Source organism: Egretta garzetta, unplaced genomic scaffold (assembly GCF_000687185.1).
Source record: "Egretta garzetta isolate BGI_Z169 unplaced genomic scaffold, ASM68718v1 scaffold148, whole genome shotgun sequence".
NCBI classification, from domain to species: Eukaryota; Metazoa; Chordata; class Aves; order Pelecaniformes; family Ardeidae; genus Egretta; species Egretta garzetta.
Window position 1 is genome coordinate 1,676,803 of NW_009260669.1, and position 20,774 is coordinate 1,697,576.

At 38.8% G+C, this 20,774-nt stretch overlaps 1 protein-coding gene across 1 annotated transcript in view; it reads right to left on the bottom strand.

Annotated features, from left to right (window-relative positions):
- Positions 1–20,774, bottom strand: part of CACNA2D1 (calcium voltage-gated channel auxiliary subunit alpha2delta 1) — a 364,004-nt gene that overhangs the window by 332,869 nt on the left and 10,361 nt on the right. The window contains exon 3 of the mRNA XM_035901091.1: positions 12,586–12,702. Coding sequence (XP_035756984.1) covers positions 12,586–12,702 — 117 coding nt within the window. The remainder of the gene's footprint in view (positions 1–12,585; positions 12,703–20,774) is intronic.

Below are 20,774 nucleotides of genomic sequence, written 5' to 3' on the forward strand. Positions count from 1 at the left end.
ACAGATAGGAGAAAATACTTTTTTACCCCTGAATAGTCAGGTCTTTGGAACCATTTACTACAGGATGTCATGGAGGCAGATAGCACAGGCAGGCTAGGGGTGTCCTGGTTTCGGCTGGGATAGAGCTAATTTTCTTCATAGTAGCTAGCATAGTGACGCAGATATTAAACCACGACAAGGGGCTAGGCAAATTCATGGGTAAATTCAGTATCAGATACTGAAGGGAACAGGCAGAGATGTCCTCTTTGAAAATTTCTAATCCAGAACTTGTGAACACGGAGGGATTACATGCAGAATGGACCACGGATACTGGCAAGGCTTGTGTATTTTCCTTACCCAGCATCACCCCATGCCAATGTCGGGACAGAATACTGACTACAGAGCCTAGCTCAACCCAGCAGGGCATTTCCTGTGCTCTTATCCCATAGGCTAACCCCTGGCTTCACCGAAAAAATGAGGTCTTAGTATTTTGCTGGTATTAAAAAAAAAAAAAAATAAAATGTTGTGGACCTTGAAAGTGGTGATAAATGTAACTTGTAGCTTCAGCTAGCAGGAGACCACAATGGTTCTATTTTAATGAATAAATTTTGTTAGCTCTCTCATATACTTAAACAGTACCAAGTATCACCAACCCCATCCAATGCAGAACAGAACCTTGATAAATCTGTAATTTCCTCTTTCTGCATTCCTACTAAGTAAAGAAGGAAGGAAAAGGAGCAACATGGAAGATGAACATGTGAGAAAGGCACAGAAAAGCAGAGGGCATGCCAGGTACTTCTGTCTGCTGTTCCCTGATAAAATCTCTGCCTTGCCCCAAAAGTTCTATTTCCAACATTACACTTTGATTATGAATGTGAACACTACCATGAGCACAGAGCAGTGAAATGGTAAGCCTGGAGACCTAGAAGTCCTTGACAATTTTGTACATAACCATTGGGAAGGGTTCAACGTTAAATAATCTAGCTTTCACCTGCATTTGTGCTTTAATTCTGCCCTCTGAAACGCAAATTGAGCTGAATTACAATTCAAATGTTTTGATAACTTACTAAAACTCTCTTAAATTCTTACAGAAAATGTAATTCAAGATTTATCATATACCATTTTTTTATTTAAGAGGTAAATAAAACAGATCTCCTCTTGTCATTTTTTAAACACGTTTATATTACTAAAGCATTCTGTCTACATAAAAAAAAAGTAGTTGCCTTTGTTATAACATTGACTTTTAAGGCTCTTAGAAGCAAGGGAAGCAACATTTCCTAGAAGCCATCATTGGTTAGGGAAACCTGTGGAACATGTCAGTTGGACTGTGGTATGAAAACCTACATTGTAGAAAGCCTCCTCATTTACTGTAAAACTATTATACAAAATAGTCTAGAACACACAGGCTAAAATGATCTTGTTCAAAGACAAGGCATTTTCATACAGTTGAATGTATCATTAGAAACAGAACCAGGAATTTACAGATTTCATAGCATATTTAGAAAACAGCAATGGTATCTTGGACACAGGTACCCTGAAAGCTATTTACAAGGTAAAGTGGGTGAACAATTCAACATGAGTTAGTGTGATGCTGTAGTAACACAATCTAATTTGAACTTTTAATACGGGGAATGCAGAAAAAGAGAAGTGGAGGGTACAAAGCTTTCCACTGAGCTAAATACTAGAATCGTGCATACAATCAGATGTCAGTGCTCTTAAAGAAAAGATACAAAACCATAAGAGAAGATGCAGGAAAGAGTCCTCAAATCATCCAAGACTTGGGAAAAAAGGCCTCACAAAGGCAGAATCTAGGGTCAGAGAGTTGTGTACGATTCACAACTCCTGTGCAACAGTTCTATGTATAACTTGTGTGTGCAAGTTTGGGCCACTGAAAACACCACTTACATTTGATTCTCCTCAGTAATGTTTAATAGAGTTTTCAGCAAGTAAGTGGAGTTTTCATTTCACAGAGGATATTAAAAGTTTAAAATTCAATTTGATTGTGGTTAAAAAAGTAAACTTAATGACTGAAGGGAAGCCTTGGGAGGGTTGGCTGAACAGCATTAGGGTGTGGAAGCCAACACTTGCAGTGCTCAAGAACTCCTATGTCCTTCTTCAGCCTGTTTAGATAGGCAACCTTCCATTAAACCAAACAAATTTGAGCAAATTAAACTAGTAGCATGAAACATTGTAATTTTCAAAAATGCATGTTTTACCATGGAAAATCATTCTTCTGTAAAATTTCCAACTAGCCACAGTGGTTAACAGTCTTACACCAATAAATGCATCAATGTGTACTGTGTTCCTTGGGCAGATGATCGCAACGGAAGTCATCAGACCAAGAAATAAGCAAGAAAATAGTTCTCTCTGTCTATCAGGCAGCAGCACTCACAAGGAAAGCAAAAATATCTGCAGGAGAAGCAGCTGCCTGAGGGTAAGCCTCAGCTAAGAAGGGTAGCAAAGCCCTGGAGACAAAAACTGGGACAAATCCAAGAAAAGCAACAACAGAGGTTTGGGTTGCATTGTTTTCTTTTTAAATCCGAGCTTCTGTATCTGCAAAAGTGACTTTATAACCACAGGAAACCAAAGAGTTATTTTGGGCACGATTTCACCTTTCACAGCTGCTACACCAAGCCCCCAGCTTAGGGCAATGCGCGCTTTAATGAGGCTGTGCACCTGCAGAACATCTTTTGCAAATGAAATTTCAGTATCCATAAACCTAGACAAAGAACCCTGCTCGGAACAAACACATGAAGAATCCCCCACAGGGAGTTTAAAAACCGACACCACCACAACCGCTGGAAAATTAGCCACAGCCATTTATTTTGTAAGGGAATTTGCTCAAATGAATATATAAAGGGGACTGAACGGGAAAGAACTGCTACAGCTATCGCTGCTCCTTATTTTTCTCCATACCGAATGTGAAAGCAACAAAGAAGCTATGGTACCAGTGACAATCTGCTGTGTAAGGAGACAGAAAAGTTAAATTGTGAAGCTGATGATCCAATAACATCATTTGCCACAAGCTCTTTTTAGCTTCCATCGTCTCAGTAGCACTCAGGAGCTCTAACTGCAATGCACTGCTAGCAGGACAGATTCAGCAGGTGTCTCTCTAAGCTAGCGTACTAGCTGCCATTTCAGCACTCTATACAGCTCGGGTCCACAAAAATGTAACTAATGACTCATGGCTATGGGAAGTGGGAGGGACGACCCCCTCTTTATCTGTCAACAGGAATACAAGATCTGCAGAAGGCAAACCAAGTAAACTGTGGAAGGAAAAAACACGGAAACAGGCGATATTTGTAAGAACTTCCATTGCAAGCCCTCTGATTTATTTTTCCAGACTTTTATGATGCCTTGCAAGGTACGTGAGTTATGTGAATCTACCCTCTGAGGCATACCGTTGCATCTATACAACCTGGATTTCAGTTAATAAAATAAGACTCAAGGCAAGACAAGTAAAAACAAATCCAAACATCTGACATGTGGACAAGTTGACAAATGTTTGACTTCATAAGTGTCACCTCTCGCTAGCTGTCATTCCAAAACACATTTGCTTCAGCAACTAAAACTGACTTTCCAAATAGGCTATATTTACATCTGGAGACTTAAGTAAAGTTCATACAGGCTCGTGGACTCGGTATTGTAGTCTAAAAAAGCATATTTAAACCTTTTTTCCTCGTGTGCCAATTTTCCAGTGAAGCCAGTTTTAAAAGTGCGGTATCAGTTTTAAACTCACCTGCAAAGTTCCTGCCATATCTGAAGTAGCTATTTCTGCTATTTGGAGCAGTCATGGGCTGAAATCTAAACCTAATGCTGCAAAAAGGAGATTACAATGTTTATTCTGAATACTTGCAGGCAGCATCCAGAAATAAAATCTTGAAATTTTCCACCTCTGTGAATTACTCAGTATGTAGAGAATTGATGGAGATATAAAAAGTAAGCATATACACAGACCCAGAGTCCTAACTCTGTAAAATTCTACTAAATACAGAATGGAAAAGACTTAAAGAACCAAGACATAGTCGTGTAAAAACAGACAGTATGCATGATCTTACAGTCCTTAGACAGAGAAAAGTTTCTCTCATTTATATTTTTTCCAAAACACCAGTATTTTCCTGGTAGGATGTTGGCACAATTAAAGCCATTTGGTTTGTGGTGCTGGTACACACTTTGTGTCATCTCCCAGAGGTTAAACTGAGGCCTCTCCCTTTCTCTGTTGATTCTATGGGATATCACACCTATGCATAAGGAGCTAATAGGAAACATCCCGTGCCTCCATCAACTCAAGACCTCGTTCATCAGTGTTTTCTAATGACAAAATCACAATGTGTACTGTGTTGTCATTTGCAAAGTAATGAGGGAAGTCAGAATCACGGATTGCCCTCGACTTTAGGAGGATCCAGACTACACCTCCGGAGAATGACCTAACTTTCCGGTTAAAGGGCAAGGACTCTGGCCCTTGCAGCCGGAGACTAAGAATAAATGGATTTAACGCATTTGAAGGGAGGATAATGAAAGCGGAGAGCAATTGTTAGCATCAAAAAGATATTTTTGCACGGATTATACTATGGGTCAGAGGACTTCAGCCTTGTGATCAGAGGACTTAAAAGGGAAGAACTGAGTTGCAGGTCCTCCTCCCTGGTCAGACATTTTGTCTATGTATCATTTATATTAGAAGATACCTGGAAAAATACTTATTTCCAGCATGCATACTGGAATGTAGTTTAGATGGAATTTCAACACCCCTGTGCAAGTGTGTCCAGATCAAGGTATGTATCCATATGTATACACAGATATTTTCATTTCAGAGACGTAGCCCAAGCTCTCACGGAGTGATTAGCTCTGATCTTTAGACTGCCATGCAGAAGTGGTGGACTCCACTATTTAGGAGTGGCTATTCAGGCTTCTTTGGAATTTCTGGCGGATCGTAGGAGACCGGTAGCTGAGCTGCAACAGAGCCCAAAGCGAGAGGTGCTGCCCACTGCACGTTCAGCTAAATGAGCGGACAACTTCAATTTATCTATAGAGTATTATAAAGAGCGGAAAGGTATGTTAGTATAGGCAATTTAAGATTAACAGACCAGAAAGTAGGTATCCCAGAGCGTTTTCAAAGATATTAGGTGGTTTTTAGGCATCTAATCACAACTCAGGCGAGAGTTTTGGATCCCTTCCAAAAAACAGTAGTATCAAGCACACCTACAAAATTTATTTTAGTTTTACAGGTCTTTCAGGCTACAGAAAAATTCCCAACCCTACTTAAAGTGCACAGCATCTCTGCTCAGGAATCTCAAAATATGTTGTAACACATGTTTATTTAAGCTTCCCAGTTGTATTGTGAGACACTGAAGCCTTATTTCAGGCGGGCAGGGAAATACTAAGGGATCTGGACACACTTGCACAGCTGTGTTGAAACTGCATGTAAACTAGCAGATAAACATTCTGAGCTCCTCATTCCCAGACACAGTTGTGCACCTTGGACATTTCCCAAGAGCACGTAGAGGGAACCTGTCTCCTAGCACACAATCTGTGCCTCAGTTTCCATGGAAACTCAGTTTCCTCAGTTTTCAGAAGAAACCAAGGCATAAAGGCTAGAACGAAGATATGTCATCTCTGGTTGAGATGTCTAAAGAAATCTAGACAATAAGGTGCACATGTGCATGTAACTCTGTCTACACGCAGCCCAAGGAGCCAAGGGTATTGACTGGTATCCCCCCTTGAATGGCCTTTACGTAAGAGCTTAATAGTTCAAAGTAACAACAAATAACCCCAGAGCAAAACAAAGCACATTAAGCAGGAATTTGGCAGTGAAAATATGAATGTCTCTCATTCTCCAGTGAAATGTATTTTAGTGGAACTTGAGCGTTTGCTTTACACAAATGGTTAAGCTGTTACCTTAGAATATGGACACTAAGGGAAGAAGTTTATTAATAAATGCACTCTGAGTGTGCATCATAGTGTTGACAACAAGGTACAGACACCGAGGCTTTCCAGAAAGAGGTATTTCACTGTGGAAAAAAAGAGTTGCAAGGAGAATAAGCATACATCTTCATTTTGGGTAGGAGGACAAGTAGGATTCATCTCAAAGTACTACACAAACAAGTAGCCAACAGTTAAATAATTTGGGAATGCAGAAAGAGAACTTATCTAAGGAAGAAATAGGACATTTGCAGGCTGTGCTTGCAACGATTGCTAGTAGGTGTTCTTTATTCATCATTTTCCCTCTTAACTTTAATTTTCTGTTACCTAAGAGATCCAAACTTGTTTAGCCTCTTCAGTTGAAATATAACAGCAAAAATGAGCAAGAGGGTAAAACTGCAGATTTCCCTGCTGTAGCAGATTAAGGATGCTTTGCGATACCTCATGAGTAATGGGCTGCTCGGACGGGCAGAGGAAGGCCAAGAGCTGCACACCGAATGACTTCACACTGCACCAGAGTAAAGCTGCACCTTAGATTTAGTATCCTACCTCATTTCCCTCACGTCACACTGCGTAACCAGAAAATAAAACCCCAGAACAGCCTTTTGCAAAGTACTTAGTTTTTAAAATACACCTTTGTGGGTTTTAACCACAATTTACAATTTTAAATTTTAAAGTGTGACAACAAAAATTAGGATCTTTGCAAATCTTAAGCTTACTACAGTGTTTTACATGAGTAATGAAACATATATAATGAGTCCATCTCATATATTAATGACTTTAAAAGGGTTTATTTTTATATAGTCAGTGAGAAAATAATTGTAACTCCTCAAACCATATTTTGTAAATATATTACAATGTCAGCTACTGTATTTAGTATTTCTAATGATACTCATCAAATAAATATTAGTATCTTCCAAATATAAGTATCCTCACTTTCTCGTATATAGAAAAGTTTTTGTTTAATTTTTTTAGTTTCCATCTGAACTGAAAGATTATGGTCTATTAGCATGATCGACATAGCTCCAAAAAGTTATTGCACTGATGAATGGGATAGGAACTTTGAAACAGAGGATAACTCCAGTGAAAATGAACAATTTTGGTGCCAGACTGCCTAATGGGCTAGGCATACTATTTGTTCGTATCCTTGGAAAGGTTGTGTACCTGAAAAATGCCCAAAACCATTTGTGAGTTTTGCCTGTAGTTACTGCAAGATACATTTTCAATGAAACCTCCCCCTGGCTTCCATCGCACCTCTGGAAATGCAGGTTGCAACAGTAAGCCCAGCCAGTCTGTACCTCAACTTTTGGCAAGATACATAGAGACAGAATATTAACTTGCCCATAAATACCATAGGATCATAGAATATCTCAAGTTGGAAGGGACCCATAAGGATCATAGAGTCCAACTCCCTGCTCCCGGCAGGACCATATGGATACCATATGCATATGGAAATTCCATAATATTGAAATAGTGTGTGTTCAGTAGGGTTGGGCCAGGCAAATATGCAACAGTAAACAGAAAACCAAAGAAGAAATGTTCATTATTTGAACAACAGGCTCTACTGCAAGTCAGTCTTTGACATCCTTGACTATAAGGCTGTTGACTCCCTCCTTACTACTCACACCGCTCTCTTCCTCCACTACACTTTGCTAGAAAATTCTCCATTTTCTTTTCATCCTAAACTTTTTCTTCTGTGGCTAACATTTTCTGGTAATAGCTATCTAGGAAAGTTTTCTGAGTTCAGACTGGAACTTTCCCCTTTCTCCTTCCCCAGCTAGGTACCTATTTCAACCACCATTTTTAAGCTTCTCCTAAGCATAAATTCATACACATGAAAAAATAAAACCAGACTTTTTTCCTTATGATGGGACAAGTCATCTTTGTCCAGATTTTCATTATGATCTTTTCTCATATGAACCAGAAATGAAATCACATGGCTTTTCCATGTTATTCAAGCCTTTTGTGTGTAATGCTATATTGGGTCTGGCTAGGATGGAGTTAGTTTTCCCCATAGCAAACGTCACAGTGCTGTGCTTTGTACTGGTAGCCAGAAAGGTGTTGATAACACACCAGTGTTTTGGCTACCACTGAGCAGTGTTCACACAGCATCAAGGCTGTGCCTCCAACATTTCCCCACCTCACCAGAAGGCTGGGGTTGGGCAAGATCTTGGGAGGGGACATGGCCAGGACAGCTGACCCAAACTGACCAAAGGGATATTCCACACCATATGACATCCACTCAGCAATAAAAGCTAAGAGAAAGGAGGAGGAACCGCTATGTGTACTGAAGCCCTGCTTCCAAGGAAGTGGCTGGACATTGCCCGCTGATGGGAATTAGAGAATAAATCTTCTGTTTTCCTCTTGCTTCCATACGCAGCCTTTGCTTTTGGTTTTATTAAACTGCCTTTATATCTTGACCCACTAGGTTTGGGGTTTTTTCCATCTTATTTTCTCCCCACTCCATCCTGCTGAGGAGGGGAATGATAGAGCGGCTTGGTGGCACCTGGCGGCCAGTCAAGGTCAACCCACCTCAAATGCACAGAACCACTAAGTAATTTTACCTTTAAGTCATAGCTAGAGAGTTTTCTAGCACAAAGTTGCATGAAAACACAAATAATTTGAAATGCAAGAGTTATTTCCCATTTAAAGGTGCTCTTGCAGCTCAAGGGAAGCCAACTAATGATTAGAAAAGTCATCACTAATATTTGCCTATTATAACCTTGCCCAAAGATTGTTTGTGTAGCCTGCCTAGAGAAAACTGTGGCATCCCTGGGGCATGCTAGTCTCTGAACAATGACACTGTTGATGTCATTCACTGGCACCTTCCTCGTGGCATCACTGGAGGTTGTATAATCCTCTTGCATCATACTCTTTTCAGGATTCAGGTCTTAATTAACACTTTGAGTCATATTAGCCCCAGTGGTAAAACCCTCTGTGCAATCATTAGCAACACTTCCATTCAACTCCACTCCTGATTTCAGAGAAAATGCGACCCAGCAGATTTAAGAAGACTTAAATTTCAGATAAATAATTCAGCTTCACTACATAAAGTTTACAAAATGCCAGCATAAAGATAGTCCTTGAAAAAAAAAAAAAAAAGAAAGATAAATACATATGGAAGGTGAAGAAATTCTCTTAGCAGAAAGTAATAGCTCAGATGCAGGAGATAAGAAGTGAGTGAGTGTCTCCTGTGTATAAAAATAATCAAGAGGAAGGTTTAAAATCAGAAGTCATTGAAAGCTCTGATATAAATCCGGGATAACTACAAATAGAAAAGCCAGTAGAAATATCTGAGCTGCTAGGAGCTCTTAAGGTCAGGTGCTAGCACAAGAGAAACCAACATGAAATGATCCAAAATTAATAACCATGTAGAATATGAGTCAGCAAAGAGATCTGACTAGGACTGAGATTAATAAAAGGGTATTTTTCCCCTAAAGTAATGCTTTTTAGGCCTTTTCCTCTTTTCTTTTTTTAGTCAGACTAAGCCCCTGGGTACATAAATATACATCAGAAATACATTTTTTAAAGAAACAACAACAGAATTCCCAAGAACAGCTAACCTTGATAATGGCTGAGAAAAATGTCTGAATCAGAAATCAGAAGCTAAATCAAATTATTAAAATAATATTTAAAAGTTTAATCAATTTAATAACAAATATTTAAAAGCTTAAGTCAATTTTACTAATTTGAAAGGTTATATTCATTTTAGAATGCATTGGCTTTGGCTGTGTCTGGCATTTGATAGAAAAGGAAAGTAAGTTTTCTCAGGAAGCTTCTATGACCAACTACCCCTAGAAAGCTGTTCTGAAGAAAGTGGGTTTGACAAATTTTTATTTTTAAAATGTACGCAGCCTTTTCTTTTTAAAGTAAAAAGAAAAAAAGGAAAAAAACCAAACCAACATATATAGAGAGAAATTAAATACCACTTGCTTAAAAAAAGCACAGTAGGTTACTAAATATATCTATATATGTCTTTATATATATGTATAAAATTAGGATTTATATAAAATTAGGACATAAAAAAGTACATAAAGTTCACAGAAAGTTTCAGCAAGGCAAACATCTGAAACCTGACAACCTCTGTAAGTCAGCTCCATCCTTCCTGAACTGGACTAGAGGAATGTTTCAATAGGTCATTTCAGTCACTTTGCTGCAAAAAGGACCTTATGTATGTTTTGTAATCACATAATTGATATTTGTAAATTCTGGTGATTCCCAGGCAATTAAAAAAAAGTTAATTTAAAAAAAAAAATTAGAGATGTTCCAACACTGAAGAGAAGCATCATTGATCAGTATTTAAAGGATGGCAAATCTAATTCAGTTGCGTGAGGTGTGTGGGGGGAGCCAAGTTATTTCCACCTGTTTGGGGATGAATTTCACTCTGCATGAAGTGGCAAGATTGATAAATAAGTCCTGCAGGAGTCTTGGTGACACGCATCCTGAAATGATGGCATGCAGCTAAAAATAATAAGTACTGTACATTCGTTGCAGCACTGGCAGCAATGGCAACCCCAAGCATTAAAGACATCGTGAGTCTCATCCTCCAAAATAATAGCATTGGTTTTAAACTCAGAAGTCCTTAGCCACTAATACCTCTGGAGGATTTTTTTTTTTTTTTTTTTTTTTTGCCTTCCAGATGCATTGACTTGATAATTTAAAATTCTCTCTGAAGTTCTGAAGACTACAAGACTTCTTTAAAAAAAAAAAATAAAAATCATCGGGACTGAAGGAACATCCTTCCCCTAATTTAACCTTCTTTTACATCAGGGAACAGAATCATATCACCCTTTTCAAAAAGTGACCATGGGCTTGCCTAAAATGAGGTGGGTACCCTTCTTCTTCCACATTCACAGAACTGTTCTGGAATCTTTTCTAAAGTAAGCATGAGATACTTATTTAATTTTCTTTAAGCTTTAAGATCAAACCACCACAGGCACACACAAACCCCTATATTAATCTTGAGTCTCAAGAAAATACAAAATTTGGCTGTGGTAACTTAAAAACATCAGATTTATATGGGTTGATGGGAAAATGGTGGAAAAACTGGTGTGTTCACAAAGGCCTGCAGATGACTTGTAATATTTTGCAATAATAATACAAAGTCCATAGAGTGCTACATAAACATATACCCACCGAGTTAAAACAGGAAAACAAACAAAAAAAATTGTATCTATCTACTTTACACATGTTTGACCGAAGCAGAGAAGCTTTTGGCCCAGGTCACACTGATGTACTTTGCATGTTAGGGAAGCTAGGGAAACTGGAAGAGTGAAATCCTGCTAAGAACAAAAGGCAGGAAAATGGGTACCTCCTGTGGTACCTACACACGGACAACGGACAAAGCAAAATCTCATCGCCTACAAGAAGGCTAGTCCTCAGGATAGCGTGCAGCAGCAGTTTCATTCTCCAGCTGATTCTTCAGCTGCATGAAACTGTACTGATAAAAGGACTGCTTGGGTGGGACTCATCTCCTCCAGCTTTACACACCTACAGTACAGACATTGAGGCTCCTCTGATAAAGAGAGGAGTAGTTCTGGGCTGTAGTTCATCCCATTTTAAAGTCTTATTCAGAACATGTCAGGTCAGTCCTGACTGAGAAGTGCCTGTTTTATTCCACTGAACAAAAAGGGAGCTTAGGACGACCAGCTGAGTAGATGTCTACCGTTAGGTGAATTAATACGTTTTCCTTCTCTCTTTTTCCTTAAATGACACGTCCGAACTCATCTGCAAGTCTATGTGGATATGTAATTGCTCAGGGAATCCCAGTCTGCTGTTCCATCCGTTAAACCTATTTCTAATGGCTCTAATCTGTAAAAAGCATGTTTATGAATTTATCCGGATCCCCCGTGCATGTTTGGTCAGTACCTTCTGCAAAGCGCTCTAAACTCTTTTACAAGTCAGAGTGATGTGAGTAGGAATCATAAAAAGCAATTACCCAGGCTTGGTGTCTTATGGGATAGAAGAGAAAGGGACTGCTGGCAAAAGCACTTTAAAGAAATAGCTACTTATTTAAAGCATAGAGAATCATGATAGTGCAGCATGGTCTTCACACTAATAGTTCAGGATTAACTTTGCTGATATGACACATGATTGAAATACAGATTAAATTAGCAAGTCAGAAATAGAATAGGTATGGAAATGAATCTGATTCACACATGGCTACATTTGTTGAAGGAGAAGAATTAGTTGCTACCATCAAGAAAGGCTCAGTAACTAAAAAGATGAAGAGACCAAATATCACCAGATGTAGTTAGCAGTAATACCAAAATGAACATCATGACTTCAAAGATACAATTATTTTTAAATCACATTTAAAAAAAGCTCTGCTTGTTTCCCCAAGATCACTACTGACTGTAGACTACAGTGATCTTCAAGTCATAAACATTCATGTGCGTCACTTAGAGGAATATTTTCCAATCTATTTATAACTTGATTTGTTACTTGGCCATGGCTCCTAATCTGTCTGTCAATATTATAAGCATCTGCCCTATGCCAACAAACTAATGAGTTCATTTTCTACCATGAAGTCACGAGCTGTCTTTCTACATGTCATGTCCTGTACACATCAGGCTGACACTGCCCCTAAGTGTGTAGGCAGAAAAAATAACAATAAAAGCATGTTTCAATAACAAAAAAAGATTTTTTTAAAATGCTAAATAGAAAACCTAACCCATTAGTACTCACCACCAAGGCTTTAGACCTGTTACTCAGAAGTTTTTCAATGTCTCTGGCTGCAATTTCCACTAGCTGACGAGGGTTGTTGGCTTCTACAGTATACAAATCCTTGTTTTTCAAATAGATCTGCAAGAGGAAAAAACGGAAATAAATCAAAATGGGAACAGACATTCAAAATACGCAAGGTGACTTGACAGAACAGGTATCAAGACGTCCTCTCTTCTTACTGGAGAGCTTCAGGAAAGACTATTAATCCAAACGTGCCTTGTGAAAGGAATACTTCACCTTCCTTGTCTGAGAGGTAGAAGGTGCCACTAAAAATCATTTAATAAACCTTCAGAACTGACTGTTTCTATCGATGGACTATTCAACTGCTAAATACTCCAGGAATCTGATTTCCATAGAGTGCTGAGAGAAAAGCAAAATGGAGATCCTTTAAAATGATTGAAGTTGAAATCAAATAGTTATTGCTGAATTTAATTCTTCCTTGAATGCTGAACAACAAAGATAATGGTTGAAATAAATCATTTAAGTTATGCTAATGTAATCAGTTTAGTCCCTTATCTATTTATTCATATTATAGTGTTAGTATTCATGAGGAAAGAAGATGAAGAAAACAAATAAGAGGAAAAAAGAGAAAAGAAAAAAAAAAGGAGGGGGGGAGGGGAAAAAAGATGGGGGAACAGGGGGAAGGAACTATAATCATGTTTCTCCTCTATCATGAATAAAGGTTATCGCTGGTGAGGAGCCATTAACTGTTTCCAAAGCAGAACACGTATATAAAGGAGATAATTTGATTTGTTAGACAAAGCCACTACAATTAAATGCACGCGACCACAATAGGTAAAGAAGTAAAGTGGCAGCAAATCCATTTGCCTATTGCTGTCCTACTAGAAGTGGTTAAAGAAAGAATACGTTATTTGGGGGGAAAAAGAAATTTAAAACCTGGATACCTTATGGCTAGATGGGCAAATGGGGAAAACTAATTTATGCAACCAACAGATGGCCTGAGTTTACCCAAGTACTCTGCCTCTCCGCAACACTGCCTGGTGGGGGTTGTGCTGTCTCCTGGGGAGTAATTCCAGGCACAGGCAGGGAAGGGGAGACTGAGTCTACCAGCCCCGCCAGGTTTCTCGGGTTAAAGCTATGGAGACCTTAAAGAGACTCACCAAAATACATCTCTGATGCTTGTATTGGGTATTTATCACAAATAAATTTCTGACAGCTACAGTTATAGCTGCAAATTTTTATCAGGAGTCTCATAAGCTGTCAGAGGTTTTCATCAGTTCTGAATTTCACACCGAATTTGTTGGGTTTGGGGCTTTTTTCCTTTGGAAGTACAGTCTTTCCTTTCCACCAGTAACTCAGTAACTGGAATGTGCTTTAATTCTCCACATAGTTAGCAATTATTTTTAAAAATCAGTGCATCATGAGCAGAAAACCACTACAAAAGACGATAGTTTCTAACGAACTCAGATTATAGTTTGGATATTTTTGAGGTGCTTCGTTTTCCAAATTGCCACACAGAAAGTTTATCTCAGGTATAACCCAAAATCTCTTTTTTTTTTTTTTTTGAGGTCAGATCTTAATAATGGAAATGATCTATAGGCCAATTATTAATAAAAAAAAAAAAGAAATTTTATCCTACAACTGATCACTACAGAATTTCTTACATTTTTTTCTGTGGAACACATAAAATTTACAGAGTCAGCAGTGGGATTTGGAGTTAAATTGACTGTAGTGGCAAGAGCCTTACAGTCCTACACACAAGGCAAGAGTAGAAATCAGTTTTATAGATCCAGATGGCCTGAATCAAGAATGGAAATTTCAGAAGAGCATCTAAATTAGAGTGACCGTCAAATCCAGCAAAACTCTCAGGTTTTCCCATCATCAGCTAATATTCACCCTGATCACAAAGAACAGACACTGGAATATGGGTGTTACCAGGTGTTTGTGTCTTATTCTTTGAAGAGAAATGTACTGCCAAATTCTTTAAACTTCATTCATGACTGTGTGAAGTACACCTGCATCAAAAGTTACTAAATTTATAGAGTGGCCACAAGATTTTGCAAATCTGCTAGAAAAAAAATGTAAGATAACTTTAACAGAAGTTTTATAATAATAATTTTTAAAGTAATTTTAAAGCATTAATTTGTTTTACTTATGGAAAGGTTTGGTTTGGTTTGGTTTGTCCAATTTTTTCCTGGCTTCTTGTTTTTTTCAGATTTGTTCATGCAATTGCTTTTCATTTGTTACTCAACATTGAAAGGAATAAGGAAACTTAAATATAATCCCTCTTCATCTGGGAGATTCAATTACTCTAAAATTTGGAGAAAGCAGTAGTTCATTGCAAAAATGCCATTTCATTGTAATTAATTTTTTCACTCAATATTATAAAAAGAACATTAAGGCCACAAGCAAAGAAAATACACAATAGGGGCACAGCAAAGTGTGCGCTCACGTAATGCAGGTGTGGAGGAGATGGATGATAAGGGTGTCTGGGGGACTGTGCTGACCAGCTATCCAAGGGCAAGCGCCGCACGGCTGATTCTTTGACATCTTGAAGCACTTAGTGAAATAGGGTTTCTAACAGGTTGTGATCTAACAGCCTCAGCAGAAGTTAAGGTGATGGAGCACTGCACCCACATGACCATGATTTTTCACCTCACCAACACAACACACATAATAGGCTGGAATGAACCTTTCAATATAGAGCAAAGTTACAGTAAGCCATACTGGTAAGGGTTCAAGAATCTGGATGGAAAATTTGCACTTTCATCCCTGTACCTAATCCATATAACAAACATATGAACCTATAAACCCCAATTTGGAAGCACTGAAATTTTTCACACACCCCATTCCTACAGGGAACCTGAATGGTTTGAAAGCTGCAGACTATCAAAGTGTGGTCTTGTGGGTACACTGATAGAAAAAAAAAAAAAGAAACATTTTCATTTTTTCTTCTCCAGCTCCAGCTATCAGAATAGTTCAGAAGCCTGAATCATTTAACAAGTAGATCACCACCAGAAGAGACAGGAGTCCTGCTTATATTTCAACTTAAAACCTTTTTAATAGGCATTGTGGGTCCTACTACTGAGAAAGCCTGACTCCAAGGCTGGCTTCACAAGCTGTTATCTGTCAGTGATTAAAACCAAAAAAAATTCAAACCAATCCCCTAGAAAAAAACTTTGAGTTTTGCACAAGATCCCACACAGTTGAGTTGAATCAGTGATTCTGTCGCCTTCTCTTGGCTTTACCCCATGTCAGGGCTCAGAGCACCTATCTCCCCTGCTTCTACTGCCAGTGGAAGATTTATCCCACAAGCTCCCAAACAAAAGGCATCAGAAATAACTTGGAACTTCACACGCTCGTTTATTTTCATGAAGTGTGAGACCTGTCTCAATGACCAAGGAACAATGTAAGAAATATTCACTCATTATTTAAGAGGTGCGTACATAATTTATTTGTCGCCTGCTCCCCTTTTCTTTAATTCAGCCATGGCACTACAGCAGTTCAGCACAACACCACATGGGGAAATGATACATGCTTCAGGATTTGGCAGCCTGTGACAAACTTTTCCTTCTCCAAGCCTCCCACCTAGCAGTCAAACACAATTAGCAGAAGCTCATCTCAAATAGCCATAAAGGGTCTTATCGGCAAAGGTGTGTTCATTTGTCTTTCAAAATGCAATTTGGCAGGCCCCATGGCTTGTTAAGAAGAGCTAATCTGAATGCATTTTATTAAATTGCTTTGACCGAGTGAATGCAAGCTTCTGTTGGGTTTTAGGTCTAAAATCATTTTTAGTACTTTAATCATGAATGTTTTGCTAAAAGCTCTCCAAATTGTCAGTAAACCCCTACCATTTCTCACAGAATAAAGCCTCATGGCATGATGAAGTAAAATTGGTAAGGTCATAGAACAAAAAACTACTTTCTCTGAAGTCAATAGCCATGCACTTTCCCATTCAGGTAAGAATGTATTAAAATTGCTTTCTAAATGCTGAATATTTATTCTGGTATAATGAACTGCAAGGTTTTAAGGGAGAGAACATGACGGGGAGAGTCACATTAGTATGAAACAAGACAAGAAGAATGGCAATAGTTAAGTGTGGTAAAGATTAGAAAAACTGCCAGCTCCTCAGCAGAACATGCCCCTCTCCATTCAGTCTTCAAGGGCAAGAGACATTTGCTTTGCTTTCCGTAAGACTTGCGAGGGAAAGTCAAACATTTCTGTACCAATTGAGAGAATTAAAGATGCTCCTTCATTGCATGGCTCTTGCTACATTGTGGCAGGCATTGCGGTCCCCGCTGGAACATTGACATTTTATTTAAATGACCCTCCTGCTTTATTACACTCAGAAAAAGTTAGAGAGTAATAAATGATCTGTGCTTTGGTTCTGTGGTCTTGGCACTGTTTACAGAGACTACCCAAATAACAAGGAATAATAATTCATGATTAATTATTCTAAACTCCAGTAGAATTCCTTTGCCTCTTCGTTAGTTTGTTTGTTTTGAAACTGTCAGTCTCCCAAGTTAAGGAACAATGGAGCCTTTTCTTCAGGCAGCGGTAACCTGGCTGAGGGCCCAAACATAGGACGTGAACACGGCAATCTTAGTTCCATCACCGAACACTTTCATGGACATAGAAGTCTCATGAGACAACATCTGCAGAAGTTCAAGCCCAGAATTTCAAAAGTTAACCAGACATGCTCTATCTTTTCCTACCTTGAAATATTCTTAGGAATAGAGAAACAAAATCACTCAACAGTTCCAGCAGTAGCTATCTATACAAGGTAAATATACTGATGTTCTTTTCAGTACTACTTTCAAGACAACTTAGCTCAGCTAGGCCGATGGACACCCCTGTCAACAATCAGTACAATCAGTCTAGACCAGTTGGAGAGTATCATGATGCCTGAAGATACTACCAAGCTTGGGACCCCAGGTCAACCAAAACTGTGTTGGGTCTTGGTCCATCTTTTCTGAAAGTGACTACACCAAAATACTGAGAGTGCTTGTGAAATCTGAAGCTAGGTTTTAGACACTTATATACTAAAGTGATTAACTTATCATATAAATAAATAAATAAATAAATCTCAGAACAGCAAAACTGAAATAAAGGTCTTGTAAATTAATCTCTTCCTGCCCACACCCTGTTTTTGGAGAGGGCCTCCAATGGCTGGTTCCCTCTGGTCCTTCCAAAAAGTCTCTTGCTTTCTTTCACCATGGGGCTCTAACAGACCTTAATGACCATGACCTGCCTCAATGGGAACCTCCACCTGCACCCCTGCCCACAGGCTCCATTTCAGCCCAGTCCTTGGCTACAGGATGGGTATGACTGTCTCCAGCCCTACCTCTTGAATGGACCTTAACCCTATGCCATAGTTAGCCCATCTCCTAAATGGATCTCTCGGATGTATGATAAAACTTTTCTCCAGTTCTGTCTCTTGGATGGATGTTGGACCTACACTGGAGCCTTGTCTCCAACCTGTCCCTGGCCCCATCTCCTTTCACTCCCGACTGGAGGCTCTGGGTGAAACTTAGACTTGGTTCATTGCTTGTCATGTCTGAGACTGCTGACAGACCCCGCTGCCATCATCCAGCTCCCTTAAAACTGTGCAGTCAGTTCAAAACTCCCCTCCATCCCCAACTCAGGTTGAAGCTGCACAAAGGAAACTATGTTAGCTTGGCATTAACTGCCCAGAACTAGAAGAATTGGGGAACATTTTTCACAGGTGCTTGCATGACCTAATCTGACACCATGTTTGGAGACAGCACTTTTGCAACAGACACCTCATGCACCAAAAACCCCAGATAACTTATTAGCTGCAGCACAGTATGTCATGAATGCAGAGAAGTAGCTTATGTACACAGCTGCCCTCAAAGTAAAAGAGGATTCAGAGCTTGATTGCTGGGGAGCAAGATGCAGAAATACCCCAGCGTCTGCAGGACACTTCTGCGGTCCAGCCCAGCCAACAGGTTCAAGATAACTTCTGAAGTCCCACCCAAGGCATAGCGCTTTGGGTGCCGGTTCGCACCAAAGCTGCTCCTGTGCAATATCTAATTCTCTGCTAAAATCATTAAGAACTGAAAAATTATGTTTGCTCTTTCCTGATACTTCGTTGGGGATTTACGTAGGTTTGAGATTTCTAAACCTAAAGCTGAGCAAGGACCCAAGTCACCTTTATAGTTACTGAAAAGGAGCAGGCATTCCCAGAGCTTTATTCATTCTGATACAGGCCTATTTCTATCTGCTCGTTCTCTAGAGAAAAGAGAGTTGCCTTACAATTCTTGACTGAAATAAAATATAAAAGCCCCCAAACAAAACCAAAACAATGTATCAGAATATTAAATAAAAATGTAGCTAATGGCATAACTTAAGTGTTTTTCTACCTCATACATCTACTTCAACTCTGTGCTCATTCATTGCTCTCCATTCTCCCACTCCCCAACCAAAACAAAATCAAACAGGCTGACCCCCAAAAAATTAGTATTTCATCCTGGGGAGAAAGGAATCATCTAGCTTGAAAACAGAGAAGTACATTTCTTGCTGAAATTTTGGGTAATATTAAAATTTTGAAAACAAATATTTTGCCAAAATTACGTTGTTTTACCAGGAAGAAATATTCAACATGTTTTCTCGTGAAAAAAAAGTTTTAATTTGAATAACTTTGTTAAACACCCACATATTCACTACTTCAATTTTTTGGCTTTATGAGTGCCATGAATATAGGTGACATGATCTCATTTATGTGAGAAAAGCAGAGAAGGGGAACCATTTGACAGACACCCAAGCATATGAAGAGATCTTGGGAGCTGGAAAAGTCAGAAAACAGAAATAACTATTCTGATCCATTTGAGTGATTATTATTGCTAACTTTTTATTACTGTAGATACTTTCCTTTAACTCAATTTTTTCGTAGTCACAAACAACTATATAATCTGCCCAGAAGGAGAAAATTCTATCCTCTTACTACTGTATCCTATTTCCAAAGTTACACTAATGCTTCTAATACATGCCAGAGATTTTTTTTCTCACAATACTTTTTTTTTTTTTTTTAATCACAAGTAATCCATTGTGGAACGCATTGAAAAATGCTGCTTCCCCAGAAGCATTCTGTATGTTGAAAGAAATCAGTCTGAGTATTTTAAATATGTCTTACTCTCTGCTATATATAATGCATAAGTAAGATTACAGCTGCTTCCTAGCAACTCACAGATGCCTTCATTCTTGAAATTCATGGCAACACCACAAAGGGAAAAAACCCACCCCAATAGTTTACTGTATCTGTTCCTTTTCAGAATCACTTGCTTGATCACTGACTGCTGTAAAGACCTGGGGTGACAAGTGACAGGGCAGCTGACGTTTCAAAAACCACAACATATCATAGTAGTGATGTGCACATTGGGAAAAAAATTATCAGAGAGAGTTCATTCTTAAGTAATACATTCAGGCAGAATTCTGCAAGATGTTGGGAACACTTATGGCTCAGTTAACATCAGGGAGAGTAGAAGTAGTGCCAGAGTCAATTGGCTCACTCAGGTGCCTACTCAAAGGAAAGCAGATAATCAGGGATACTTTGTAGGATGGAATCATCAGACACTTTTGGCTGCTGATAATTAACAAAGTAGTCTAGAGGACTGTAAAATTAAGAAGTAATTTTTGTAATTGTCACTTTGTATTCAAACCTTCATATACCATGAGTTCAGCTTTGTGCTTTGGCTTCTGTACAAACATCAAAACCAGATCTAAAAATCCCCGTGTTAAGAAAAATGTCTTTTAAGGCATTCAGTTTTGTTTCATAGTGAAAGCAATACAGTATTAAATAACAAGACTACATCATTTATTGGTTCCACAGCAGTTTTAGCTCAGGCTTTTATCTGAGACTGGATGAGAACCCAAAAATCCCAACTCATGAGGAGCACAACATGTACAAGAAATGAATCTTTCTTGGAACAGAAGAACAATAGGGAGCAAGTGTTTCACATTTCTTCTGCGGTTCTGGCATATTTTGAGGTGGGCACTTACGACATTTTTCAAACTCACTTGTTTGTAGGAAATTTTGTCCTGCCTCAGCCCCTCTTAATGCAGTTTAACACCTCCCGTTACACTCTCCTAACACCTGCTGACTCTCTCCCCAAGGGTAATTTTAAGTCGCAGGGAACTAGCGGAGTCTTCTCTGTGTTTTACTAACCACA